The 24,709-nt window shown below is 37.7% G+C and overlaps 1 protein-coding gene across 7 annotated transcripts in view; it reads right to left on the reverse strand.

The window, feature by feature from the left end:
• The window catches only part of DACH1 (dachshund family transcription factor 1), a 305,348-nt gene that overhangs the window by 118,103 nt on the left and 162,536 nt on the right, over positions 1-24,709 (reverse strand). For all 7 annotated transcript variants that reach the window (XM_075199812.1, XM_075199811.1, XM_075199809.1 and 4 more), the window contains one exon: positions 18,366-18,527. In XM_075199812.1, coding sequence (XP_075055913.1) covers positions 18,366-18,527 — 162 coding nt within the window. The remainder of the gene's footprint in view (positions 1-18,365; positions 18,528-24,709) is intronic.

Below are 24,709 nucleotides of genomic sequence, written 5' to 3' on the forward strand. Positions count from 1 at the left end.
TGTGGTTACAGTGTATGCTGGGCGTGACATCACGCCCAGCATTCCCTGCGAGCACAGCATGGAAGAGGGGACCAGGGAGGGAGCCGGATCACCGCTGATGTGACCGCAAGGTAAGTATTTAAAAAAAAATAAAAAAATTGGGGATTCGGACGGGCCCCCCTTGCCTCCAGGGCCCCCGGGCACCTGCCCACCGTGCCCAATGGAAGAGACGGCCCTGGTTGGCGCATCCAGTAAGCTAAATGTTAAACTGAGCCCTCTTTCCCTCAAGCGACACCTCTCCTCAGTTCCATTACTACTCCTGGCGCTTTGGACCAGTAAAATGTGTTGGTAAAAGTATGGTTGAGAAATGAGTGCAGCATATAAGTGTTCTGCTCTGTAGAGCTGTGTCTCTCCAGAGTCTTCCCTTCTGTACGTCATTCCTTACAAGACTCCTTAATGATCTAAAATACTGGTAGTGGTAAAATCACGGAGGAAAAATGCTTTTGGAGAGCGGCTGATTTAAGCAGTTAGCATAGTCGCCCTCTCCCAATGTGATTATGGGGAGGAAGGAAAATATATATATAGATTTCCTTTTAAGAAACAATCAACTTTATAATCAACAACTAAACAAACTGCCAATCTAATGACAGGTCCTTTTTACTGTTATTTATTGTGCAAGGGACTAGTATCTAAGTCATATGTTTGTTAAGCACCTGTCATTTTTAATATCCTAATATGCGTGTTCTTTAGAATCCACACTAAGCTACACGAAACAATGAAATAATTAGGCCACGGTCACAAAATTACAGCAACTCATTTATGTAATTTTTTTACTTATTTATTTTTCGCTTGATAGTAGACTCTCCGGCATAATCATGACCCCAAGGAAGCAAAACAACACTTCTTGGCTGAACAATTAATCAACAGCTTGAAGTGACAGATATGGCGATTCAATCCCATGTCTCAGAATATTAAATGTAGGCCACATTCCTCAATCTGTAAAGCCACAGAGGGAAAAAGTCCCTGTTGCATTTGCCCTTTCATGGAGAGGGAAATATTATTAGAAAGGACATAAACACACTAATTAAATCACAGCAGTATGGCTGAGATGACAGCTGGTACAGCGTGTGACTGAGCTGATCCATATCTGTGAGCAGGAGGCACTTCACGTCCAATCCATTCACTATTAGGCCCTCTCAGACTTGCTGTGCAGACATTAAATAATAGCATATCATTTCCATGGATGAAATGATTTCAAGAAAGAAAAGAAAGTTGTTTTTTTTAACCACTAAGCTTTATGTGAAAAAGCAATAAAAGAAATAAATAAAATAATTACCTACCAGCTCGGGGGTTTTATTTTATAATGTGATAAAGATGTAATAATTCCATTACTTTTCATCAGCAGGATTCTTAAAAATCAACACTCTTTGCTTATCACGCTGTGAAACACAAATAGAGCTTAAGGCATGGTCGGCAAGGCACTGCTAAAGCTATATTAACTAAGAGAGATCAGCCCTTTGTGAAAGAAACCGTATCTATTTCATTAGGACTGGGTCTAATTCGAAACCGTTGAAAATGAACTGAACATACTGTTTTAATAACAGCAGTCTAAATTGTTATCCACCTATAATTCTCTCAGCAATGCATAAATGCATTTATCCATGTAGTCAGAGACCCGCTGTTTGCAGAAACAAGGCTTTTTTTTTTTTATGTACTCATATTGTAGCTGTAAAATTACACAGTTTTTTTCCCACTTGTAACAGGAGTGAGAAAGCAGATGGTGGAGACACCCGTAAAGGAGATTCATTTTCAAGGTCACTTTACATAACAAACAAGCTCAAAAAACACCAAGGTGTGCGCTAAAGTGCTGAAAACTGGGAATAGTTTATTTTATGTTATCTACCAGCACACAAGGTGGGTTTTTCTGTGCTATCATCAAAATAAATAGCATAAAACAAGGTAGGATGAATATTGGGAGAGATACATTTATCTTATGCATTTATCTGTTGGATTCCCTGTAGGCTATAATAATGTACTGTACCAAAAACTGTGAGATAACATTTTCCTAAAGTAATAGAATATGTCACTTTATGTTATATATGCAATTGTGACAAGTACATCATATTTATTTCTTCAATTTAGTAACAACTTCATCATTATTCCTTTTATTGACATAATATAGTTTAGAATCCTATAATTTGTAGTAATCTTTTAGGTTTTCAAGCTCCACTTACTCCAACCTCTCTGTCCCCATCTTGAGGACAAAGTTAAAACTGCATCCAGCTCTGAAAAATATTGTGGGTGGCTTTCAACCTCTGTTGGCCATTGTGCCATACTGCGTTACATTTTCTCCTGTTAATTTAGTCACTATACAGTAATCTGTTTAAGGACTAGCTTTGTACAATTTACAATCAAAGATTAGGCTGGTGAATTTGTAATAATCTGCCTTTAATATTTTAAAAAAACATATTACATTAAGAGTGCATTAAATAATTATGTTTGTGGAACTACAAGTCCCAGCAAATCCTGGCATCCGTTGACTACTTGGGCATGCTGACACTTGTAGAGCTACAAGCACCAGCATGCTCATGACTGCCACAGTATGCAGGAGCTTGTGGAAATACAAGCACAGTTTGGGTCTGCTAAAACATAAAGTTCTACAACCATATATAATAGTATAAAAAAAAACCACACTGCATGTTTTAATATGTTATATAAAATAAATACTCAACCAAATGCCTCATTTTACACTTAATATTCACCTAAATCCATATGGAATAATTTGTCCTCAAGAAATGTATTAGGGAATAAAAACCCAGAGCTATTAGAAAAAACCCTAGACCCTAACGACAAAAGAATAAAAAGGGACAATTACACAAATAGCCAATCAGAGCGGCTTGCCTCTGATCGGTTTGAGCGTGGAGAAACAAGTTTGATTGGCTGTTGACGTAGAGACCCATCAATGTCAATGGTTAGCCCACAGTATAACACTTGTCTTGTTTAATTATTGTAGTGGGGGGAGGGGGTAATTATTTTCATTTGCCTTATTTATAATCATCTTTAGGATTATGATGATGACTGCTGTATCTTTACTTCAGTTTTCATAGTGAGTCTATTTATTAAAATGTATATAATTAATAAATGTAAGTAGGTAATCAATAGTCTGCTCTAACATACAGGATAGTTTACTTATTTGCCCAAATTGGCATGAGGTATACTGCAAAAATATATCAACATTTAAAACATAAACATTAAAAGAAAAATAAGGCAGCATATAATGAAAACATTTTCATAAATAAAATAGTAAAGAAGATATTTTTGGGCAGGATCACAAGATGTGTAAGAATGTTTCTGATTTACCACAACCCCGCCAGCAGTCAGAGGTGGTAGTAGGGTATGTTTTAGCAAGTTTGTCAGGAGTGAAATACCATCTAGAATAGACTTTGTAAGCATTTTTTTAATCATAGTAGAGATCAAGCCGGAGGCCACCTTTCCCAATAATCCTCCTCCCAAGGGGGACCCAGGTCGCTCTCCCACTGCCTCTCATGCCTGTTCCCAGGAACCGGCATGCTGTTACTAAGTATATTATAGAGTGTTCCAATCATTCCTTTCTTCATTGGCGAAAAGAGACATATTTTCTCAAATAGGGATGTTAGGTGTGACAAGAGAGATTTTATAAAGTGTCTGAGTTGCAAATATGCAAAAAAATTTGGATTAAGGTCAGAGTGTTTGGTGTAAAGGTCTTCATTACAGAGTAGAGTCCTTGGTCTATGAGATCTCTGGTGAACCAAACCTCTGAGTTTATCCACTCCCGAGAAAAGGAATTAGATAAGCCTGGAGGAAAGTCTGAGCTGTTCCATAGAGGTATAATTGACAGGGGATAGGGAGATGTTGATAGGTGTAGTTTGCAAGTGTTCCAGGTCTTAGACGAGATGATTAGGGTTAGAGAAAGTTTTATTACAGTGGTTCTGTATAGTTTTTGTAGCCTCCACATCCAGGAGAGTGTAGTCATTGTAACATCATAGCACCAGATGTAGTACTTCCTTAGCTAACCATATACAGAGTATACATCAGTCAAAGCAGGAAAGACAGCAATGCTCACACATGTGCATTGAGGGCACTGATATCACACTGCTCTTTGGCACAAAGCCCAAGGCAGAAGCACCTAAATTAGGCAATCTGGACAGTGTTTTACTTAAGGATCCAAAGTACTCCTCAATTTTCCATCTACCACTGAGTACGCTTGCCCAAATTTCTCTATTATTATTAACATTATTTTGATTAATTTGATGGGTTGTAAGAGAGAGAGCACGGATAAATCAGGGACATACAAAGTAAACCAATTGCAGAAATTGAAACAAAGCATAGAGAAGGGCCTGCTCATGAGACAAATGTGAGACACCAGTGAAGTAAGAATACATAGTATATGCATATGCTTGTACTTCTGGTCACCACAACCAGTTTGCCACTGATGAACATTTAAAAACTATGATAAATGTTGAAAACACATCATACTGGCCTACTCTCCCGAAACATCTGGGAGACTCACGAACTCCTGAGAGTAGACAACCCTCCTGGATCCCACCTCTCTTTGTGTAAAGAAGGAGGGAAATTTGGGAACGCAAATTGCATCATAACACCTCGCTGGACAGGTCCCGATGATGCAATTTGCCCTGCCCACACCCCCAGCACTTGCCCTTTGAACCTTCCTTCTGATATCTCCCAGATGGGATATCCAGAAAGTCACCAAGTATGAAACACATGTCATAATAATTCCTAACAGCGCATTTTTTTTTTTAACAAGTCCATTCCAGTCATGGTTAGTGAGGTTATAATATACACCTCCTCACGATAGGTAGGAGAGTGTCAGTGATTGCAGGATTCATAAACATTGAAGCTGGTGCTGCAAGATCAACAATAGAGCAACAGCACCAATGAAAGAACTAATAGAGGAAACAGCACTAAAGTGAGCCAACAACTCCATGTTTCAAATTTGTCTATCACGCAACATCCTCCTACTCCATCTCCTAATAATACACAATGTTCAATTTGGAAAAAAAGCAAGATGCTTATATTTGATGATCTTCAAATCCAGGTGTGTTTTTTGCCTTCACTGACAATTAAGTATTTTGCAACAGAATGTTAAAATGAGTCAGGTGATACAAGTGACATCACTACTCTCCAAGTATAAGGCATAATTTGTGGGTGTGACATTACTACTTTCCAAATATAAGTATTTATATTAATACTCAAGAAATATATATATATATATATATATATATATATATATATATATATATACACAAGTTAACCCGTGCATGATACTCATGCATTCTAGTCAAATCAAGCTACTTAAGGTGTTAAAAACTCCCCACTGTCATCCCCCGGCAACCACCAACCACTCCCAACTGTCACTTCTCCTTCAAGAAATATATAGGTCAGTGTATAACTCTGCCCAGCAGGTGGCGCTGCAGCTTGGTTTTATTTTTTCCACACACAGACAGACTAACACATGCCACTAAGCATTTATATTTTATATATATATATATATATATATATATATATATATATATATATATATATATATATATAAAAGAAAAAGTTGGTGTGAGATGTTTATATATGCACAAAATTGTTAGTCCTGGAAGAGTTACATTGACGGCTATACCGGGGATTTTTTCGTTGCTGCAAAACAGGGTAGATCAGTGAAACAGGATCTCAGATAGTACAGTTGTGGGCCTCAACGCGTTTCGTTCAGTTTGATTTCCTGATGAAGACCAGATGAAGGATATCTACGTACACAAAGCTTAAAAGTCTTGCTATCTGGTACGCATACATCTGCATAAGTGTGTCCTGGGTGTTTAATATATGGAAATTCTGCGACTTCACCCACTGTGACTCTGTTTGAGAATAAGCTGTAACTTGTATTTTACATCTACACATTGGATGTTATATTACAGTTTTTGTTTCCTGGTTTCCTCTCCACTGGTGTTTCCGGTCCTACTGTGGTTTCTTGTGTGATTCCAATATTATATCAATATACTACACTATTGTGCGCCTCCTCCTCCATTTTTCTTTTATAGGTTATTTCCATGCTACACCGCTTGGTAAAGAGGATTGGCAGCCACCTGCACATGGGAAGTGTCTACTGAAAAGAATATAGACTCTATACTGGACTATTGGCGATTTGTTACAAGCGCCAATTGCTGTATCTTGTATTTAAAAAAAAATAAAAATATATATATATATATATATATATATAGATCATGGGGAGGGAGCAAGGGATTGAGGTACTGCTGGAGCTAAATGGAAACCCTTAAAGCACAGGTTAATCTACACAGTGAGGGAGCTCCAAGATGCCGCAGTGTGACTGGATCGAAGAGTCATACTGATACCTCCTGCGCAGACTTAGAGTAGAGTCTGTATTTTACTGGTAATAAAAAACGGCACTTTTAAAGCATTTTACTGTGTCCATTTCAAGTGACGTCATTTGTCACTCTACATATTTATTTCAGTCACATTTTACATTTGGAGAATTGAAGCTGTCGGATAGGGTGCCTGTCTGTTATATGGTAAGTACATATTTTCAGTTTGTCGGTGTAATGGTAATCGGTATTGTTTTGTAGTTAAAAACTATGTCGGCATTTAAATTGCCGATAAACCCTACCACACCTGTTAAAACATATTTATGGAAATGTTGAAATGGCAAGAAAAATGTGATGTATTGATTCTATTCTACCAGAATTCTCTGTCACACAGAGTGATAACTTCCTTGCCTATCTAGTGATAATAGCTGTCCTAAAGTATCAATACTGGTCATGTGGTCAATGGCTTCATTGTACAGCAGAAGGGAATACATTACAAATCCAGGCCGGCACATGAGTCTATGGAGCAAGAGCTATGAGGACTTAAGGCATTTCTAGTAAATTATGTCCCGTTTTGCATAGCAGTGCAGACAAGAGATTCCCTGTTGAAAGACTTGTTCCATTGCCTAAAAACATTCAAAATTCAGTATTACAGTTTTAATATCTTAAAATATAATCTCAAATGGTAGGGTCACTATTTATGTATAATCAACACTGGGCAATATACTCTTACATGTTTATAGTGAAACCATAAAAAAAAAGCTTAAAAATAGTCACCAGAACTACTTGTTTTATTTGGTATTTAAACAAAGCTCTTTTTAATGTGAGGAAACAGTCGTATATCTTGTTTTGACATTTATTCGTCATTTTCAGTACACTAAGTCCCTACTCAGAAAATGGAACAATGCCAATTAATTTAAAGAAATAATATGTCTATAACCCCTGTTTTCATTTTGACTGGCAATGACAGTGTCATTCTGTATTCCACGATCTTAATGTGAAGTCTATTTTGGGAAAGAGACCTGTAGCTTCAGCTTAGCAGAGCCCTTGCTATTCTAGGTTCAATTTCAAATTCTAAAATTTCAAAAATGTATTTACCTTTCTGGGTAGTTTGTGGGTAGTTTGTGTATCACTGCTTGAATTTGGGGTTAAAGCATTATATAGTATTTTATACAGTAATATCATATTGACACCTTAATTTTCTTCTGTCTACTGTCCCTTGTTCTACCTGAAAGGTCTCAAAGGCTCAGTGCTACACTCACTGGTCCACCAAAACTATAATGCCATCCAGTGGTCAATGTGGGATGGTATATCATCATCATCATCATCTATTTATATAGCACCACTAATTCCACAACGCTGTACAGATGACTCACATCAGTCCCTGCCCCAATAGAGCTTATAGTCTAAATTCCCTAATACACACACATACCAGCACAGAAACTAGGGTCAATTTGATAGCAGCCAATTAACCTACTAGCATTTTTTTGGGAGTGTAGGAGGAAACCGGAGCACCCGGAGGAAACCCACGCAAACGCGGGAAAAACATACAAACTCCCCACAGATAAGGCCATGTTCGGGAATTAAACTCATGACTCCAGTGCTGTGAGGCAGGTGCTAACCACTTAGCCACTAACCCACCATATTGGGCACCATGCTGCCCAATATATAGTGGTATACCATATCACCACTTCTCCTACTGCCTTCAATGTAAAACTATCAAATGCCATTTTCCATCCCACCACTTCTAATTTCATACCGTCACTTCTAAACTTCCATTTCAACCACTGATGCCATCACATATCAATAAAAGTGCTATCAAATATTGCATATGTATGACTGATTTTTTTTTTAATCAACACTAGTCAACACTAATCAACACATACATACTACATACATTCACTTTATTTCAGAGAGTTGTGGAGAAATGTAACTACTGGGGCAATTACAGATGGACAGTTAGTAGTTCTCATCAACAACATTATACTTTATTTTATCAGTAACCATAGTTTAGTGTTGCTTTTGTATGCAAGTTAAATAGTTGTTTTTTATGTAAATATATTAACAATCGTATGTGGTGATAGAATACATGACACATATCTTGCATTAAAAAGCGTTATTTTTTTTTCATTGTCTCATTATATAAGGATTTTATTCAATATGAAGGTTTAAGCAAGACAAAACATGTTATGAATTGGAAATATTGTCATTGAACTATAGACTGTTGCGGAGCAAGCGTCTGATGGCTTCTTCACCCGACTATTTAGAATCTGCTCACAGCACTGCCAGCTTAACCAAAAAGGATTAACTCTCATATCCAACTGAGAACACAGATAATTCTCTGTAATTGGTAAAAAATGAAGATGAATGGGTCTGAGAGATAAGGAGCAATTAGCTCATCAGCAGTTACAGCTGTGCACTCAATCCGACTCCATCTCTGGAGTTTTAGTCCTTTTTAAGGGACCCAAGCAGAACAAGAGTAAAAAATAAATAAAATCAAAATATGTTAATATCATAAAAATAAGTAGAAAACATGCCTAACAAGCACCATGTTACTGTTTTACTTAACAAATATTATCTCTTGTAAATTACTCTGTGAAATTAACTTTTAAATTGCCTTGCCTTCCATTGATCTGGATTTCAAGTTATTTTTTTTACATATTTTTTTGTTTCAGCATAAACAAAATTACTAGTGTAGACACTCCTAAATTCCCTGTCAATCGTTTCATTATAGCAGCATCATCTGTTTGAAAATATAAGCAATTCCCTCATCTAATTATTGGGAGGATTTTAGGTTCATTAACATTGCCAAGGCAGAGAATCAGATGTGCAACTGCAGTACTGTGCTCAGTGGCCTGAAATTTCACTTTCCTTTTATTTGATTTCTCAAGGTCTTGGAGACTTTTCAGGGAAACAATAAAGTTGTAAACTTTCTAAACATAGGATTAACAGAATACATGCACGTCTCAAACTGCATGCAGATCAAATACCATGATGGAACTCAGACGCAACGTTTCCGTGATACAAACTTTGAGTTCCACTTTACTTTACAATTCAGTGGAATTTACAGTCTATAACTAGAACTTGTACAGTAGCAGTCAGTTAATGGTGATGTGTGATGTGACTGGGGTAGCACACAATTGGCCACAAAATTTTGCACATTACATTTGTTGAATTTGACCCTATGGAAAACTTTTTGGCCACAAAATTTTGTGACCAACTGTGAAATGATGCAAATATTTCACAGAACAGTTTTGAAAATGTTAGACTTTAATAAAGATGGCTATGACTTTCACATATGTGAGGACATTACACTCCATGCTGTGCTCATGGAACCCCAATTGAGCATTATTTGCTCATACCAGTGGAACATTAAAACCATTGATCCTTGGTATTGCCCACCCAAGTAAATATATTCACTTTACACACTGGACTTCAAATGCAAATAAAATCTTTATTAGATCAATGTTTAAGGAATGCACAGGTCAAGTATGTCAAGTCCATAAATATGACATTCTGTGTGAGAAACAAATATATTAATACTGAACGTTGAGATTGGGAATCCACCTTCTGCCCTCGGATCTTAGTATTTGAAATACGTGCGGTCTCCAACTTTTTATTAGATGTTCTTAAGCTATTGAACCAGGGCATTTAAAAAAAGTTTTAAAAGACACTCCAGAACATATTTCAGTTTAAATTGTTATAGCATACAGCTAGCTGCCCTATTCCCTTGTGCTTTCGTATGCACAGAAAGCCAAACACTCCAAGTAATGTGCAATAAAATGCTAACCCATATTTTCAAATGTATTAAAATATAAGACAAGTTCCTTATCCTAACCTTATTTTAACTCTTATCAAGGTCATGTTATAGAGTTAAAACTGAGAATGTTTGGAGCTCCTTGAGCACTAGTCTTTAGGCTACCAGACCAAACATTCCTATCATGATACTTCACTGTCTAATATGTTCAGGCTGTATGGTACATGTGTGAAAAGACATGCTTATAAACATAGAGATCAACAATTGCTAAACTTGCAGTTAAGTTCAAGGGTTATAAGCATCAATGCATGAACAGACCTCAAAGAGATACATTATCCAAATAGCGTGGTTAGCAATGATGCTAAATTAACATAAGTATAACATTTGAGTATTCTATGGGGTTGAAGAGGGGTAAAAAATAAGGAAAATGATAATCAGATGACTAGTGCATGCTTTTCCTTTACTAACTACCGCAACTATGACACTATCATCATCATCAAAATTTATTTATATAGCGCCAGCAAATTTCGTAGCACTTTACAACTGGGAACGAACATTAATAAGACAATACTGGGTAGTACATACAGACAGAGAGGTAAGAGAACCCTGCTCGCACTAGAAATCTACTACTAAAAACCACCTTTCCTAAAATTAAATGATCTAATGCACCTGCATTAATAGCATTAGTGGCAATATTCATCTATAATTCTTACTGCACTTGGTATAAGAAAGAAACAATGTGGTTGAAACCTAAATCACATGTGTATCCTGGTTCTCTGACTTAAGAAGGACATCGCTGTCTAGATGAGATAGCTGTCCATGGCCCTGCACACAATGGTGAGACTGACAGTAAAAAAAGCAGCTTACAAATAAAAGGTAGAATTATTTTCAAAAGGAGCGGATATACAGTATAAGTAAAATGGATTTTACATAAAAAAAATTCAGGTTATATACAGGTGGCACTTGTCAGCCTGGTTGACTTGATTGGCAGCTTGACTGGCAAAAAATAATCAGCAGTAAAAGCATATTCAGAGAAAAAAGAAGAAAAGTGTAGTCTTACAAGGAGTTCTCAGTTAGAACTGTACCGATGATTTCATATATTTTGCTTTGAAGTCTAGTAATATAAACAACACAAACAAGCGCATTTCCAGATAGATATCTTAGATAGATATCTTCCACATAGATTATAAATTTTTTAAGAGTAAGTAAATGTGAGACCAATAACAACATCTGACAAATGAAACTTTATTCCCTCTCAGAACTACCCCCACTGAAGAAAGTCTTAAAATATATGAAATGTTACCGATACAAATACAATTTGAATAAAAACTTCAAAAAAAAAATCTGAAACTGATGTAACTGACTGGTATAGTATTGTATGTAACGGTGTTCTCTGTTCAATGCAATCTGTGATTGTTTATGGTCCTATTATTCCAACAAATTATGATGGTCTATGTTTCCTATGTTTTAAGACACACTGCTACAATGTCTTCATGATTGATTCACTTCCTTAAGAAATAATAACATTTTGTTATGAATGTAGGTTAAACAATGAGATTTTCTTGGGACATCTGTTTTGAGATCATAATCTGAATACGTATGAACTCATTTCCTACCAAGCAAGCCATTTACTATTGTTGATGTGTGTTTATGAGTTCTGTATATCAGATATTGCTGTATGGAAAATGGTCATTTTTTGAAGATCTTCTTAAATTGTTTGAAATATATTTTTGGAAAATATAAAATAGATGAATTGCAACTGCATGTTTGGGTTCGAACCTATAGCTAGTTTCAGTTTAATCATACTATTTTAAGTTAAAAAAAAAAAAAGTAGAAGGGTCTTATCATTGCCACACGTCAATGCAGAAATCATAGCTAAGGAACCGGGAATATGGTGAAAAACACAATGATTATTGTTGGAAGGTACAAACCGCATGGTGTAGGAATGAGGACTGCAGAGGGATGCAGAAAGCAAATACCAGGAACATGGCTAATGCAGGTAAACAGGTAATATGAAGAAATCCCAGGGAACAGGTGAACCAGGAGCACAGCAGGGAACAGCACAGCACAGTACAGCACAGTACAGCACAGCACAGCACAGAACAGCACAGCACAGCACAGCACAGTACAACACAGCACAGCACAGCACAGTACAGCATAGCCATGGACAATGGAACAGCAACAACAATAACCAGCAAGGTATGCAAGGAGTGGCAGATATAAATAGAGAGACACCCAGGTGCAACGGATAATTGGTGCAACAAGTTAACCCCTGGTGATGAAAGGGAAGGCACAATAGGAGCACCTCTGGTGAACAGAGGCACTGCACATTATCATCATCATCAACATCATCAACATTTATTTATATATAGCGTCAGCAAATTCCATAGCGCAGATAATACATGAAACAAAAGTCCAAAGTCTAGGAGGCAGGAGTTGCCAGTGCAAGCAGCATGTAATGCAGAGGGCTGCAGGCAGATCTTGACAGTCACCTTTTCACATCTAAACACAACCTACAGTGGTGATATCATTCCAATGTAGTTGTGTAAAATTCAGTAACACTGAACTTTGCATATGTATAGTAATTGCTCCTTTTCAGTATTATTTTGGAGTGTGGTTTACCTAGCCTCCAGATGTCACTGTTGTAATGGCTGCCTACAAAGAGCATTTAGTGTGTGCCTAGATCTTCGCTTATAAAAATAAAACAGCAGACGTGTCATGAATAAACCATTACAGAACAAATATAAAGTATAACAATATCTGGGTTTAATATACAATATCTCTGAAAACAAAGAAATCTGGTTTTAAAAAAACAAAACATTCTCCAGCATAACCTACGTTTAATGGCATAAGGTTGTGTTCAGTAAAGATACTGATGTGAATAATATTCTGAATAAAATCCAATTGTTGGTGCATTTCTATATTGTGTACTAGTTTTTCCTTCCTAATGGGTCCATTTGTAAGCCTTATCTATAGAGATGTACAGTATTACATGTGTTTTTATCTGGCATCAGTGACACTTTCAGATTATTTGCCTTGTGTCAAAGACCAGGACGCTGCTTATGATTTATAACTGACTATAAATGTATGCAGTGTCTTTACAGAGAAATGCTTTGTTCTGTTATGTTGTGTCATGTTGTAGAAGCTGCCCAAATAGCACACTTGTGACAACACTTTGAATCATTTCTACAATTCGTACAATACCTGGTAATGTGAAGACTATGTGCAGTTATGTCAAGGATGATAACATAGAATTAATAATAAATAAAATAATAAAATAAAATGTCATATTTAAATTGTGCATGAAATACCATCATATAGCACCTAGAAAATTTCAGCATGACTCTGAAATTAAAGTATAGTCAAGGCATATGGCAACAACTACGGGATTCTGGTTTATAGATTCTCACTCATAATCGCAAAATACTGGGTGATCTCTGGACTCCCAAGAGACTCCTAGAGTTCCAATCTGTAGTGCTGAAAAGTCCGTAGCTATGTACTGACCCCATATTGATACATTTTATGGGGGGCTCAGGGGAACAGGTCACAAATGGCAGAGGAAAGAAACATAAAATAGGGAAAGAGGACAGGGACAGGAGTGGTGGAACGTACATTGGAAAAACGCATGGAACATGCTTATGGATGAAACAATGTTCATGCATTCAACTTAGTGGAGGACACTGTAGTACTGTTAAAATAAGAAAAGAAAAGGATTCCAGGTTTAAAACACAGTTTGTACAGTTACTACTTCCAGCTATACTTCTAACACTGCTCATGGTAACAATAACTTGTATTGAGAGTTTAATTAATGATTGAACAATAACAAACTCATTGTCAGCGCTGTGCCTTGCTTTTTAGTAAAAGACATCTTCGCGGGCATAAATATTTAGCAACACCGCTCGTTACCGCACAGAGCTGGATTTACTCCTCTTGGCCCTGATTTGATGTGCAGACATTATGAATGGAAATGTGCAGCTGTGGTTTTCACATTTGCTTAGTGAAAGGATACCATAAAGTATATTCACATAGCATGTGTGGTAGAGTTACATATGTTTTCTTACCCACATAACTAACCAGTTATGGTCTAATGTTATAACAGGTTGTAGTACACATAGAATTAGTATGTCATAATGGGCTCCTTGATTTAAAAGAATCGCATGTGAGTCCCTAAAAAATATTATTTTGGCCTTTGCTGGAAAGAAGGAAGAACTTAACAAAGATATGATGTCCATGGTAATTAAATACTGTATTTTATTGTAGTAGGGCAAGACCTCCCAGATCCCCAAGAGAGCAGGTAATTCTCTAAAGAAAGATTTCCTGCCACAGTTAGGGGGGATCATTTTGCGAATCATACTTGTAAGTCTTGCATTCCCCAGTAGACAACCCACCACTGTTACTTACAGTGTACCGAGGTTCCAGGGAATTGAAAATGTGAAAGTCCCACCCACTTTTTATACAATTCATGTCATAAAGTCCCACACATCTCATCTTTTCCTACCTTGCCTCCCGATCTCCTAAAAGCAATGTGGGTAGAGGTGTACAAGTATGCTTTAACTGGTTTAAATACAACTTGCAGGGTCTAAGTGCAAAATTTGTTATTAGGTCCCATTCTACTTGTGTGTATAGTAACACAGAGCAATAAAAAGGATCAAGGCACTACATGAAAATAACTAAAAAAGCAATGTGACTTTATAGGATAGCCCAGGGTTTCCCAAACCCAGTCCTCAGGGCTCCCCAACAGTGCAGGTTTTCCGGATCACATGTGACATAATTAGGACCACCTGTGGATCTGTTACAATGTGTCAGTCAGTAATGAATACACCTGTGCTCCAGCAAGGAGATATGGAAAACCTGCACTGTAAGGGAGCCCTGAGGACTGGGTTTGGGAAACCCTGGGATAGCCTATTGTACCATCAAGCTGTATATAAGGTGGAAAGTAGCTGGGCATGTTTTGGGTCAGAGCCTCTGCACCCCTGATACTCACTCCCCTATTTGCTTGGATAATCATCTAGGCTCCCTTTAAACACTTCTGCTTGTATCCTCTTATATTGCTCCTACTCATCCTTAAATTTCCTTTTTCTGTCCACACATCAACTTCTACGTTCTTTCATATAAAATATATTTTGCAACAATTGTAACCTCCAGCACATTTATGCTTATACTAGACAGATCTCCATTAAAATATTACTTCCATTCTCTTCTCCTCCTCCTCTCTTTCTACACAAATATAGCAATTTATATTAATGTTCAGGAAAATTGTGTGTATGCCACGAGCAGCATTGTCTTATCAATAATATGGCCCATATCAAGCAATCTGTCACAAGAAACTACTTGATATAAAGAAGAGATTGCAGACATCTCAGCAATCAATATTAGGACGGCTACAGTATGGAAGATTCAGCTACTGCATATCATTTTGTCAGCATCTATTTCAATGACCAAATGAAGCATTAATTCAAATCATAAATCTATGGTGATTTAAATCTAGGAATGAGCACCTGCCTGCTTTAATGATTTATTTTGTACATTTCAGTAAGCAGGAGATTTGTCCATATGAACTGACAGGTCACCTTCAGATGCCAGCAGCAGACTGTTTATCACCAAGCAGACTAACATCTCATCTTAGCAAGTAAATATTAAACTAAAAGAATCCAATTGATTCTGGATAGGGGAATGGCCATATTTTTCCTTCTTAGGCCATTAATGCTTTATTTTTTTTATCAACCCTAAGATGTTTTTTTTTACTCTTCCCTAAAATGGTAATTCTTGTAGGAGGATGTGAACTCAAGGTTATCATTTTAAATTAGAATGTGGGAGATAAAATAATTACCTATTTGCATCTTTGGCTGCCTGCGATTTCCTTTTTACATTTTGACCTTTGCTATTCAGCAGTAACAAGTTCACAACTGTTTGCAATACTTATTTGGAGTAATAATATGCTCTATTAATTTCACTATTTCTCCTGGATTACAAAGTCATTATCCAAGCATTTAAATATTTGCATATAAAGAATATTGCCATATCTGTATAAAATAAAGCTCTCTTTAAGAGCCAATGATGTGTCTCATAATTGGCACATCATTTGCTTTATTCAATTAATTTCAATAAGATTCTTAAGTATATTTTAAAGGACCCTTATAAAGAAATCAAGAGTCGCTTAAGTGATTCAAACAGCACATTCTTGTAGTAGTGTTAAATTGTTAATACAAATAATAATTAATTTATCCTTATGCAGGGTTCCTAGAGTTCTTGGCTAAGGCTAATGTCAAAGGGTTTCCTTGTGGGTCTCCATATACTAACCTCAAGATCTAATCTGCTTTTCTTGCCTCCTCTGTGGAGGAACTACCAATGGTGCAACAGCTGCGGTGCCTCCGGGCCCATGGAGATAATAGGACCTACTGCACAGGAAACTAACGAGGTGTGGCCCCAGTTGACACTTCCCTGCTTCCGCTTCCCACAGCTCGCTAGCTCCGCCTCTGTGCCTCCCTATCATGCAAGCCAGATACGTTGTTTGTGCCAATTATCCAAATTTAGGCATATCATTTGTGAATCAATGCAATATTTTGCAAATCCTGTTTTATACTGGTGAATCAATGAGAGGCAGCACAGTGGCTAAGTGGTTAGCACTTCTGCCTCACAGCACTGGGGTCATGAGTTTGATTCCCACAATGGCCTTATCTGTGTGGAGTTTGTATGTTCTCCCTGTGTTTGCATGGGTTGCCTCCGGGTGCTCCGGTTTCCTCCCACACTCCAAAAACATACTGGTAGGTTAATTGGCTGCAATCAAAAATTGACCCTAGGCTCTGTCTGTCTCCCTCCCTCTCTGTCTGTTTGTCTGTGTAGTGAGTGTGTGTCTATAGTAGGGAATTTAGACTGTGAGCTCCAATGGGGCAGGGACTGATGTGAGTGAGTTCTCTGTACAGCGCTGCGGAATTAGTGGGCTATATAAAATAAATGATGATGATGATGTTTTCGTTCACCTCACACAGTTTTCAAAATGCAACTGTTTTTGCACAGTGCAAATGGATCTGTACCCTTCTGCAAAGCAAGGCATGCCCCCAAAATATGCACTCTCCAATTTCTTATTCTAATAATTTAACTCTACAAAATTAAATCTCATTTTTAGGGGCATTCTGTGCATTGTACAGTCAAAAACACTTTTGCACTAACTCCGACAATTGCAGCAATGACAAGTATAGAAAAGAAAAAAAAAATTCCGCCAGTGAGTGCATTTAAACAAATACGTTGGTGGAGTTAACAATAAATTGCCTGTGTGTTACTAAACCTAGACAGTTAAGGCAGTACTGACAAGTACAGAAAACAAATGTGCACAAAAAGTGAGAAGAACTAAATCATGCAGACAATACACAGCTATATAGCAAATACAGTGAGCACATTAGTGTACAGTGTCCAGGCTACTACTACTCACAGCCCCAGAGAGCATCCACAAATGTTTTCCCTGAGTACAATCTAGGAAGAATAAGTGTCTGTGGGGCTACATTGGCTGCTCATTCACTTCTTTACGTTCTATGCACTGTGACCGGATTCTCCAGTGGGCATTATGTGTTTGCCAAATTTTGGGTTAATTGGGACTGATTCAAAAACTAATTGACCAAATGTGAGTTCAGTTGAATTTCAGAATCAGCCAAATCAATTTACCCATCTCTATCTCTGTTTGCTGGCAGTAGGATCTCATCGCTTACACTGCCTCTTGAGTGCAGGAAAAAGGGGCAAGTAAGACATGAGTTCCTGTGGCTAATGGTAATCCTCTATCCATCGATCAATCTATCTATCTAAGCCCCCATAATACAGTTTAAGAGCTAAATAGTATATTTGAAAAAGATACTAAAGAACATGTAAGATGTATAGTATGTATGTCCAAATAGATTACTGCAAAACTATTAACAGCACATTCAAAATATGCTGTTACGTATGACAATCAAATATACATGTGCTCACATTATCTAAATTGTGCTACAAAAATGACAACTTGAATCTAATGGGTTGTTATGGATTACATCACTTGAATATCCGTGGACCAGGATTCATAAATGTCAATGTGTCTGTCTTAAGACAAGGCAATATTTTCATATGCATATCAATCATAATCCGCGCCTTCAATATATTACATTGAAAAGCCACTATACCCTACAAATCTTAAAATATTCTTTTAACATATCACTATTTAGTGTCAGACGGCCAAAGTTATGAATATAATTAGCGTTAAATTCTATGTCATTTTGAACAGTATAACTGGTGCTTACCAACACTTGAATTGAGATCACCATTGTCAGAGTCTGCACCGTGCTGTGTATTGCTGCCATGGTAGTTGCTCATAGCTTCTAACTTGATTTTTTTAACCTTCATTGCTTCAGCTATTGCCGCGTTGGTAGCAGCAGCAGCTGCTGCAGCCGCTGCAGTTAAACCTGCAAGGGATTAAAACAGAAATAGTAGTTATTAAAGTATTATTATTATTATTATTTTAATATTATTCAGCTATTTTTCTTAATTTTATACTTAAGTCGGATTCAGTATTCTTCTATATATAATAAAGAAAGCATTGTTTTAACCCTAATTGTCTGTTGCGTTGTATGTTTCATACTGTAGACGCAGTATATCACAAGCAGTGGCGCACGCAGGGGGGGTTTCTGGGTCTCCAGAAAACCCCCCCCTCCGCTAAAAAGTGCCCTACTATAGTTTACAGCAGCGGCAGGTCTCTAGGATTTATTTATTTTTCGAGGGCGGAGGAAACCCCCCCTGAAAAATCCTCTGTGTGCCGCTGCACAAGCTTTCATTCTGAGTGTAAGAATAATTAACAAGTAAGAGAGATGTGGAAAGGTCCAATATTTAATTACACATTTGAATGTGAATCATTATTCCAAAATTTTTATTTTCAGCAAATGATCTGCTCACTTATTTTATTTTATTTCAAACTATTGCATACACTTTCGCCATACGTATAAGTGAGCAAATAAATGGCAGATAACTTTCATAAAATTCTAGAGTTAATTTCAATATAAGATATTCCCAACTGGCATTTTTCCAGGCAGCTTTATCATTTAAAATCAGACTTACGTTGTGTACATGTTATTGACAGTATTTGCAGACTGTGATTAAAAATCTCAATGCAACTATAACAAGGGGATGAAAGTCAAACATGTGGCATTAATACGCAGTCTTGGTTACCAACCATCTGATAGGCAGATGGCATAAACTGATTCTCCAGCTGAAATGTTGTGGCACATTGTTTAAAAGCTTGTTTGTATTCTACATGTTACGAGAGCCATATTGATATACACAATAAATCATGGAAATAGTTGAACAGTCTTGTTAGTTTCAACCATAAATGCTCTCTGCCTTGATAATGATGGTCACACCCATAAAAACATCTAACAAAATAAAAAAAACATATCACTGCCTAGACATAAACTACCACCATGTTGTTGCAACAAGAATATAACTATTTTTTTTTCTATAGTATTTAGTTATTGGGACACATGACTGCTTGCAGGCAGAGCCAAATTAAGGCTTTGGAGTGGCCTGGGGTACTTAAGACAGGGGCCCCTATGGTCTCAAATTAAGAGCATAGTGTCATTATTCACAAGAGAGAGCTACAAGTAGGTAAACATTATTAAAGACACAGTCAGACCAATTCCATCATAAAAGGAATATTTAACACGTATCTAAATATAATATTGCAAAAGCAACATCTCTTGTTAGTATATATAAATATACATATTCACATACACAGTGCAGTGAAACATTATTCCCTGATTTCCTTTATTATTGCACTTTGGTAACACTGGATGTTTTTGATATCTAAACTAAATTAAATAATAGATAAAGACAACCTGAGTGAGTAAATAGCACATTTACTTCTTAATGTTAATCATTATCATTCATATAGCTATAAATAATGATGATGACGAATGCACTGGTCATACTACACTGCGCTGTACAGAGAATATGCAGCCAATAACTTCAGTCCTTTCCCCATATGAGCTTACATTCTAAAGTTCATACCACACATTCACACATAGGCTAGGACAGTTTTAGGACTACTGGAAGACACTGAAGCACCCAAAAGAAACCTGCGTGAAAATGGAGAGAACATACAAAATCCACACAGATTGTACTGTGCAGCCCTCACTATCATGCTGAGTTGGAGTAGAAGGAAGTACAAATTTTCTTGTCTCTTGAGATGTCCCTAATTTTCAATATTGACCAATTATTTTGTGTGTCGACACAATGAGCCTGCACAGCTTTTTACTATGTCTCTGGTACAGTCTGCATAATGCCTGCATCGTAGGCGCAGCGGATGACGCACTAGTTGACCCCCTTATGACAAAAGGTGATCCAACCCCTGGTCCAGGGGGGGCCCTGAATGCAGGTTTTCTATGCAATTCTGATGCTTCTTTTAAATTAATTTATATTTATTCATTTTTCGTGGGCATTAAGATTCTGGCTGTAGTTAATCTTCAAACGAAATGTGAACACAAGTTGTGTTTTTAAAAGGAGCATGGAACTTGAGCGTACGTGTGACCATATTCAAATCAAAGTTAAGATATATTTCCATTTGAATTATGGTATAAGACGTACGCTCTGCCTAAACAGTAAGTTAACAGACAGAACAGACTGCAGGATATGCACTCGCATATGTGCAATATCATGTCCCATCAAAACACATGCAAAAAAAAAAAACATTTTAAAAAGGAAATTACCAACCCATAATGCTATAATCATTAAAAAAATAGTGTTGTTTTTTTTAACATTAAATACATAAATCAGAATGTTCTTAATGTGTACGGTACATGTAATCTACTTTTATAGTCTCTCTTACTTGCATACACATGTCCAGTGCTCTCTAGTGGCATTTGTGTGGTTTTAAATACAAAGACAATGTTGTGACAGTCGTCACCTACACCTGTCCTGGAACTGGTGCAAATGATACAGCTAAAAACACAGATACTTAAAAGAGACCAAGAGCTTAGATCAGCCGAATCTGCAATGGTACGTCCACCACATGCCCCTGTATATTGCCTACGTTCATCCGACCCTTTCTTCCCCCGTTCCACCTTTCAAGTTGTAGGCAGTAGTAAGTGTCATTTGCGATCAGCCATGAATTTCATACAATTGTGTTCATTGGCGTAAAACACGTTTCTTAGCATGCGCAGAGCAATTTGATGCAAGATACGGCACACAAAGGGACTAACGTCCGAGGATGAATCAGACCCTCTATGTTCAAATACAAATTATCAGTGATTCCAAACCTAATGTACCATTTTTTTTAAAAACTGTAAAGGTTCCCAAAGTTGTTCTGCTACATTTACAGCTGCAATAACATGGCTAAGTTATTTGTCCCACAGTTGTCCTGCTGTTTTATTACAAAATACTTTATAATTGTCAATATATTGACAAGACCCATACAGAAATTATATGGCAAACAGTTAGATACATAGTAATAGTGAATGACTGGAGTGTGAAGGGCCCATCAGGGAGAGCAATGGTAGGGGCCCATGGAATGGTGCATCTTCAGACCGCTAAAGAGATGTAACCAGTCCATGAAGTGTCCATGGAGTGGATGCAGGTAGCTCACTGAGGATATGGCTGGAACCTAACTAGTCTGTCCTCCAATCATTTCCCTCCCATTCCATTATATCCATATATGTTGAGTACACTAGTATTAGGCTCAGCCATTTAGATTCAGGGGAGTGGTTGCGAAGGTCAGGTGCAGAAGTGACATAGGTTAGGGACTCACAAGCACTGGGGCCCACTGCGAATTCCCAGGTATCCTGGTGATTCAGTCCCACACTGCATACAAATGGCTTTAATAGTGCTTATAACATGTGCGAATTTTAGTTAGCAATGAACTAACCCATTAACATTATTAATAGATCAATTTTAGGGCATAAGATAATGCTTAATAGGGAGTGCAAATCTCAAACAGTACGACTGATATGCAGAGTTTTGTAAGAGTCTCTCTTGATATTCCGTTTGGACCGGTTTCCTCCCACACTCCAAAAACATATTGGTGGGTTAACTGGCTGCTTTCAAACTCACCCTAGTCTGGGTGTCTGTCTGTCTCTCTGTCTGTGTAAGTGTGTGTGTGTGTAAGTGTGTGTGTTAGGGAATTTAGTCTGTAAGCCCCACTGGGGCAGGGACTGATGTGAGTGAGTTCTCTGTACAGCGCTGAGGAATCAGTGGCCCTATATAAATAAATGGTGATGATGACGATGACCTACATTTAGACTGGCAAACACTAATCACATTAACCCATTCCCTGACAGGTGCACCACATTACATCAAAGATAAACCACACCAGACTACCTCAGTGCCCAGAGACAAAGATTAATGAGTTATTAGAAAACACCTGTTTCCTTACCAGCATGGGTACCTTACACTAGGCAACATTAACCCACTCCCTCCCAGTTGCAACACACACATTGTGCAGGACCATCACACCACACTACCACTGTGGACTTGCATTCAGATAAACAATACTGAGATTTTAGCCAACACCACTTCCCTACACATCAGTGTTCATGCAGTGCCTGATATTATTATTGTCATTGATTTGTAAGGCACCACCGTGATCCACAACAACAGAAAGTGGGGAAAACAAACAAGGTAGAGAAAATTAATACAGACATGCAAACAAAGGTTAGGGAGGGCCCTGCTTGTAGAAATTACAATGTAGTAAGAAAATGCCACAGCTGAGACAAGAGGACAAGTGAGGCTGAGAGTGGTAGTTGAGACACTAGTGAGTTAGTAGTATCGGTGTGTCCGACCAGGGCACTATGTGTAGTTCATACTTGCCAACTCTCCCGGAATGTCCGGGAGACTCCCAAAATTCAGGTTAGTCTCACGGACTCCCGGGAGAGCTGGCAAGTCTCCTGCATCCCGCTACTGCCTTTCTAAAATGACATGATTCACCGGGGCCCACCCCTGCAACAAAATGGCATTTCTGTTGCGGAGGCGGGGCCAAAATGATGCGATTGGTCGCGCCCTGCCCCCTCCCACCCTCCAGTCATGCCCCTCTCCCGGAAAGAAGTTTGCAAAAGTAGGAAAGTATGGTGTAGTTTGTGTGTTCTCCCTATGTTTGTGTGCGTTTCTCTTGGTACTCTGGTTTCCTCTCACACTCCAAAAACACTGGTAAGTTAGTTGGCGTCAGACAAACTTGCAAGCTTCACTGAGACAGGGACAAATGTGAGTGGGTAAATAATCTCTGTAAAGGCTATTTAATATGTAAATGCTATATAGATAAAAGTTAATAATAATTCTCTGGCACATTTTATCTATTAAATCATATAACTCAAACACCCCAGATCTCTGCTCTAAAGACCAAGGAGTATATTTACTAAACTGCAGGTTTGAAAAAGTGGATTCTAGCTGTCATTTTGTAGAATGTACTAAATAAATGATAACTAGAAGCTGATTGGTTGCTGTAGACAACATCTCCACTTTTTCAAACCCGCAGTTTAGTAAATATACCCACAATTCGCAGGTAAAGCCCATTCTACTTGCTAATCGCTCAGGCTTGAACTCACAGGATCCACTATCAGGAGATGAAACATAGGTAATGCCATAATTGGTGTCAGAACCATTCCCTCAGTCAGGTCCTTCCATCCCCATGCTGAGCATGACCCGAGATAATGTTGGCTGCTTCATCACACAGACAACCATCAATGCTCCCTTCATAGCTAGAGCTGTGGAACTAGGCAAAACTGAGGCCTCCCAGGCACACAGTGTCACATCAGTCAGCTAATGCTTCCTGGTATTCCTGGATGGATCCCATAAGGAGCTCCAAAGTCAGCATCATGATTCTTGGATTGGTTTAACTTGATGGGTCTGCGATAATTAGGATCATTTAATTCCTGTAGGCACTGTAACCCTAGATCAGAGCAGCTTTGAGCATTAGATGACAGGTCAGAGCTCAGTGTTATAAGAATATTCATGTGACATTAGTTTCCCCTGAAAGTAAGCTTTGTGATGAATTGTATTTGTGTAGGAGAAGGTATTTAGCAACATAAATGGGTGACCTTAGTTTTCATGCAGATAATATAACAGCAACCAGCTTTAGTATCTTCTTCCCACAATGACCACATTGGTCATTTCTTAAACTCCTTTATCTTTCATAAGTAAATCAGATTCCTTCCTATTTCCCAACAAAAACTGCTGCTGGCCTTAATCCTCACCCCTCCTCCTCTGTTCAAGACCTACTCTAGGGTTCACTATATTGTATCAAAATCATTATTTTTTGCATCCCTAATGATAAAATTCATTCACTGCCTTGTATGTCAGTAGGTCTGCTTGAAGATAAATCTATTTAAAACAAAGATATGGGGGTAAATGTATAAAACTGTGAGTGTCCGGCGGGTTTGAAAAGTGGTGATGTTGCCTATAGCAACCAATCACATTATAGCTGTCATTTTGTAAAATATACTAAATAAATGATAACTAGAATCTGATTGGTTGCTATAGACAACATCTCCACTTTTCAAACTCGCCGGAAATTTGCAACTTGATACATTTACCCCATGATCTACTTTATGGAGAATAAGAACAGCACTGGTTCAGATAAAAATAAAAGTAGACATGTCACCATATA

The sequence above is a fragment of the Mixophyes fleayi genome, chromosome 2 (genome assembly GCF_038048845.1).
Source record: "Mixophyes fleayi isolate aMixFle1 chromosome 2, aMixFle1.hap1, whole genome shotgun sequence".
Lineage (NCBI taxonomy): Eukaryota > Metazoa > Chordata > Amphibia > Anura > Limnodynastidae > Mixophyes > Mixophyes fleayi.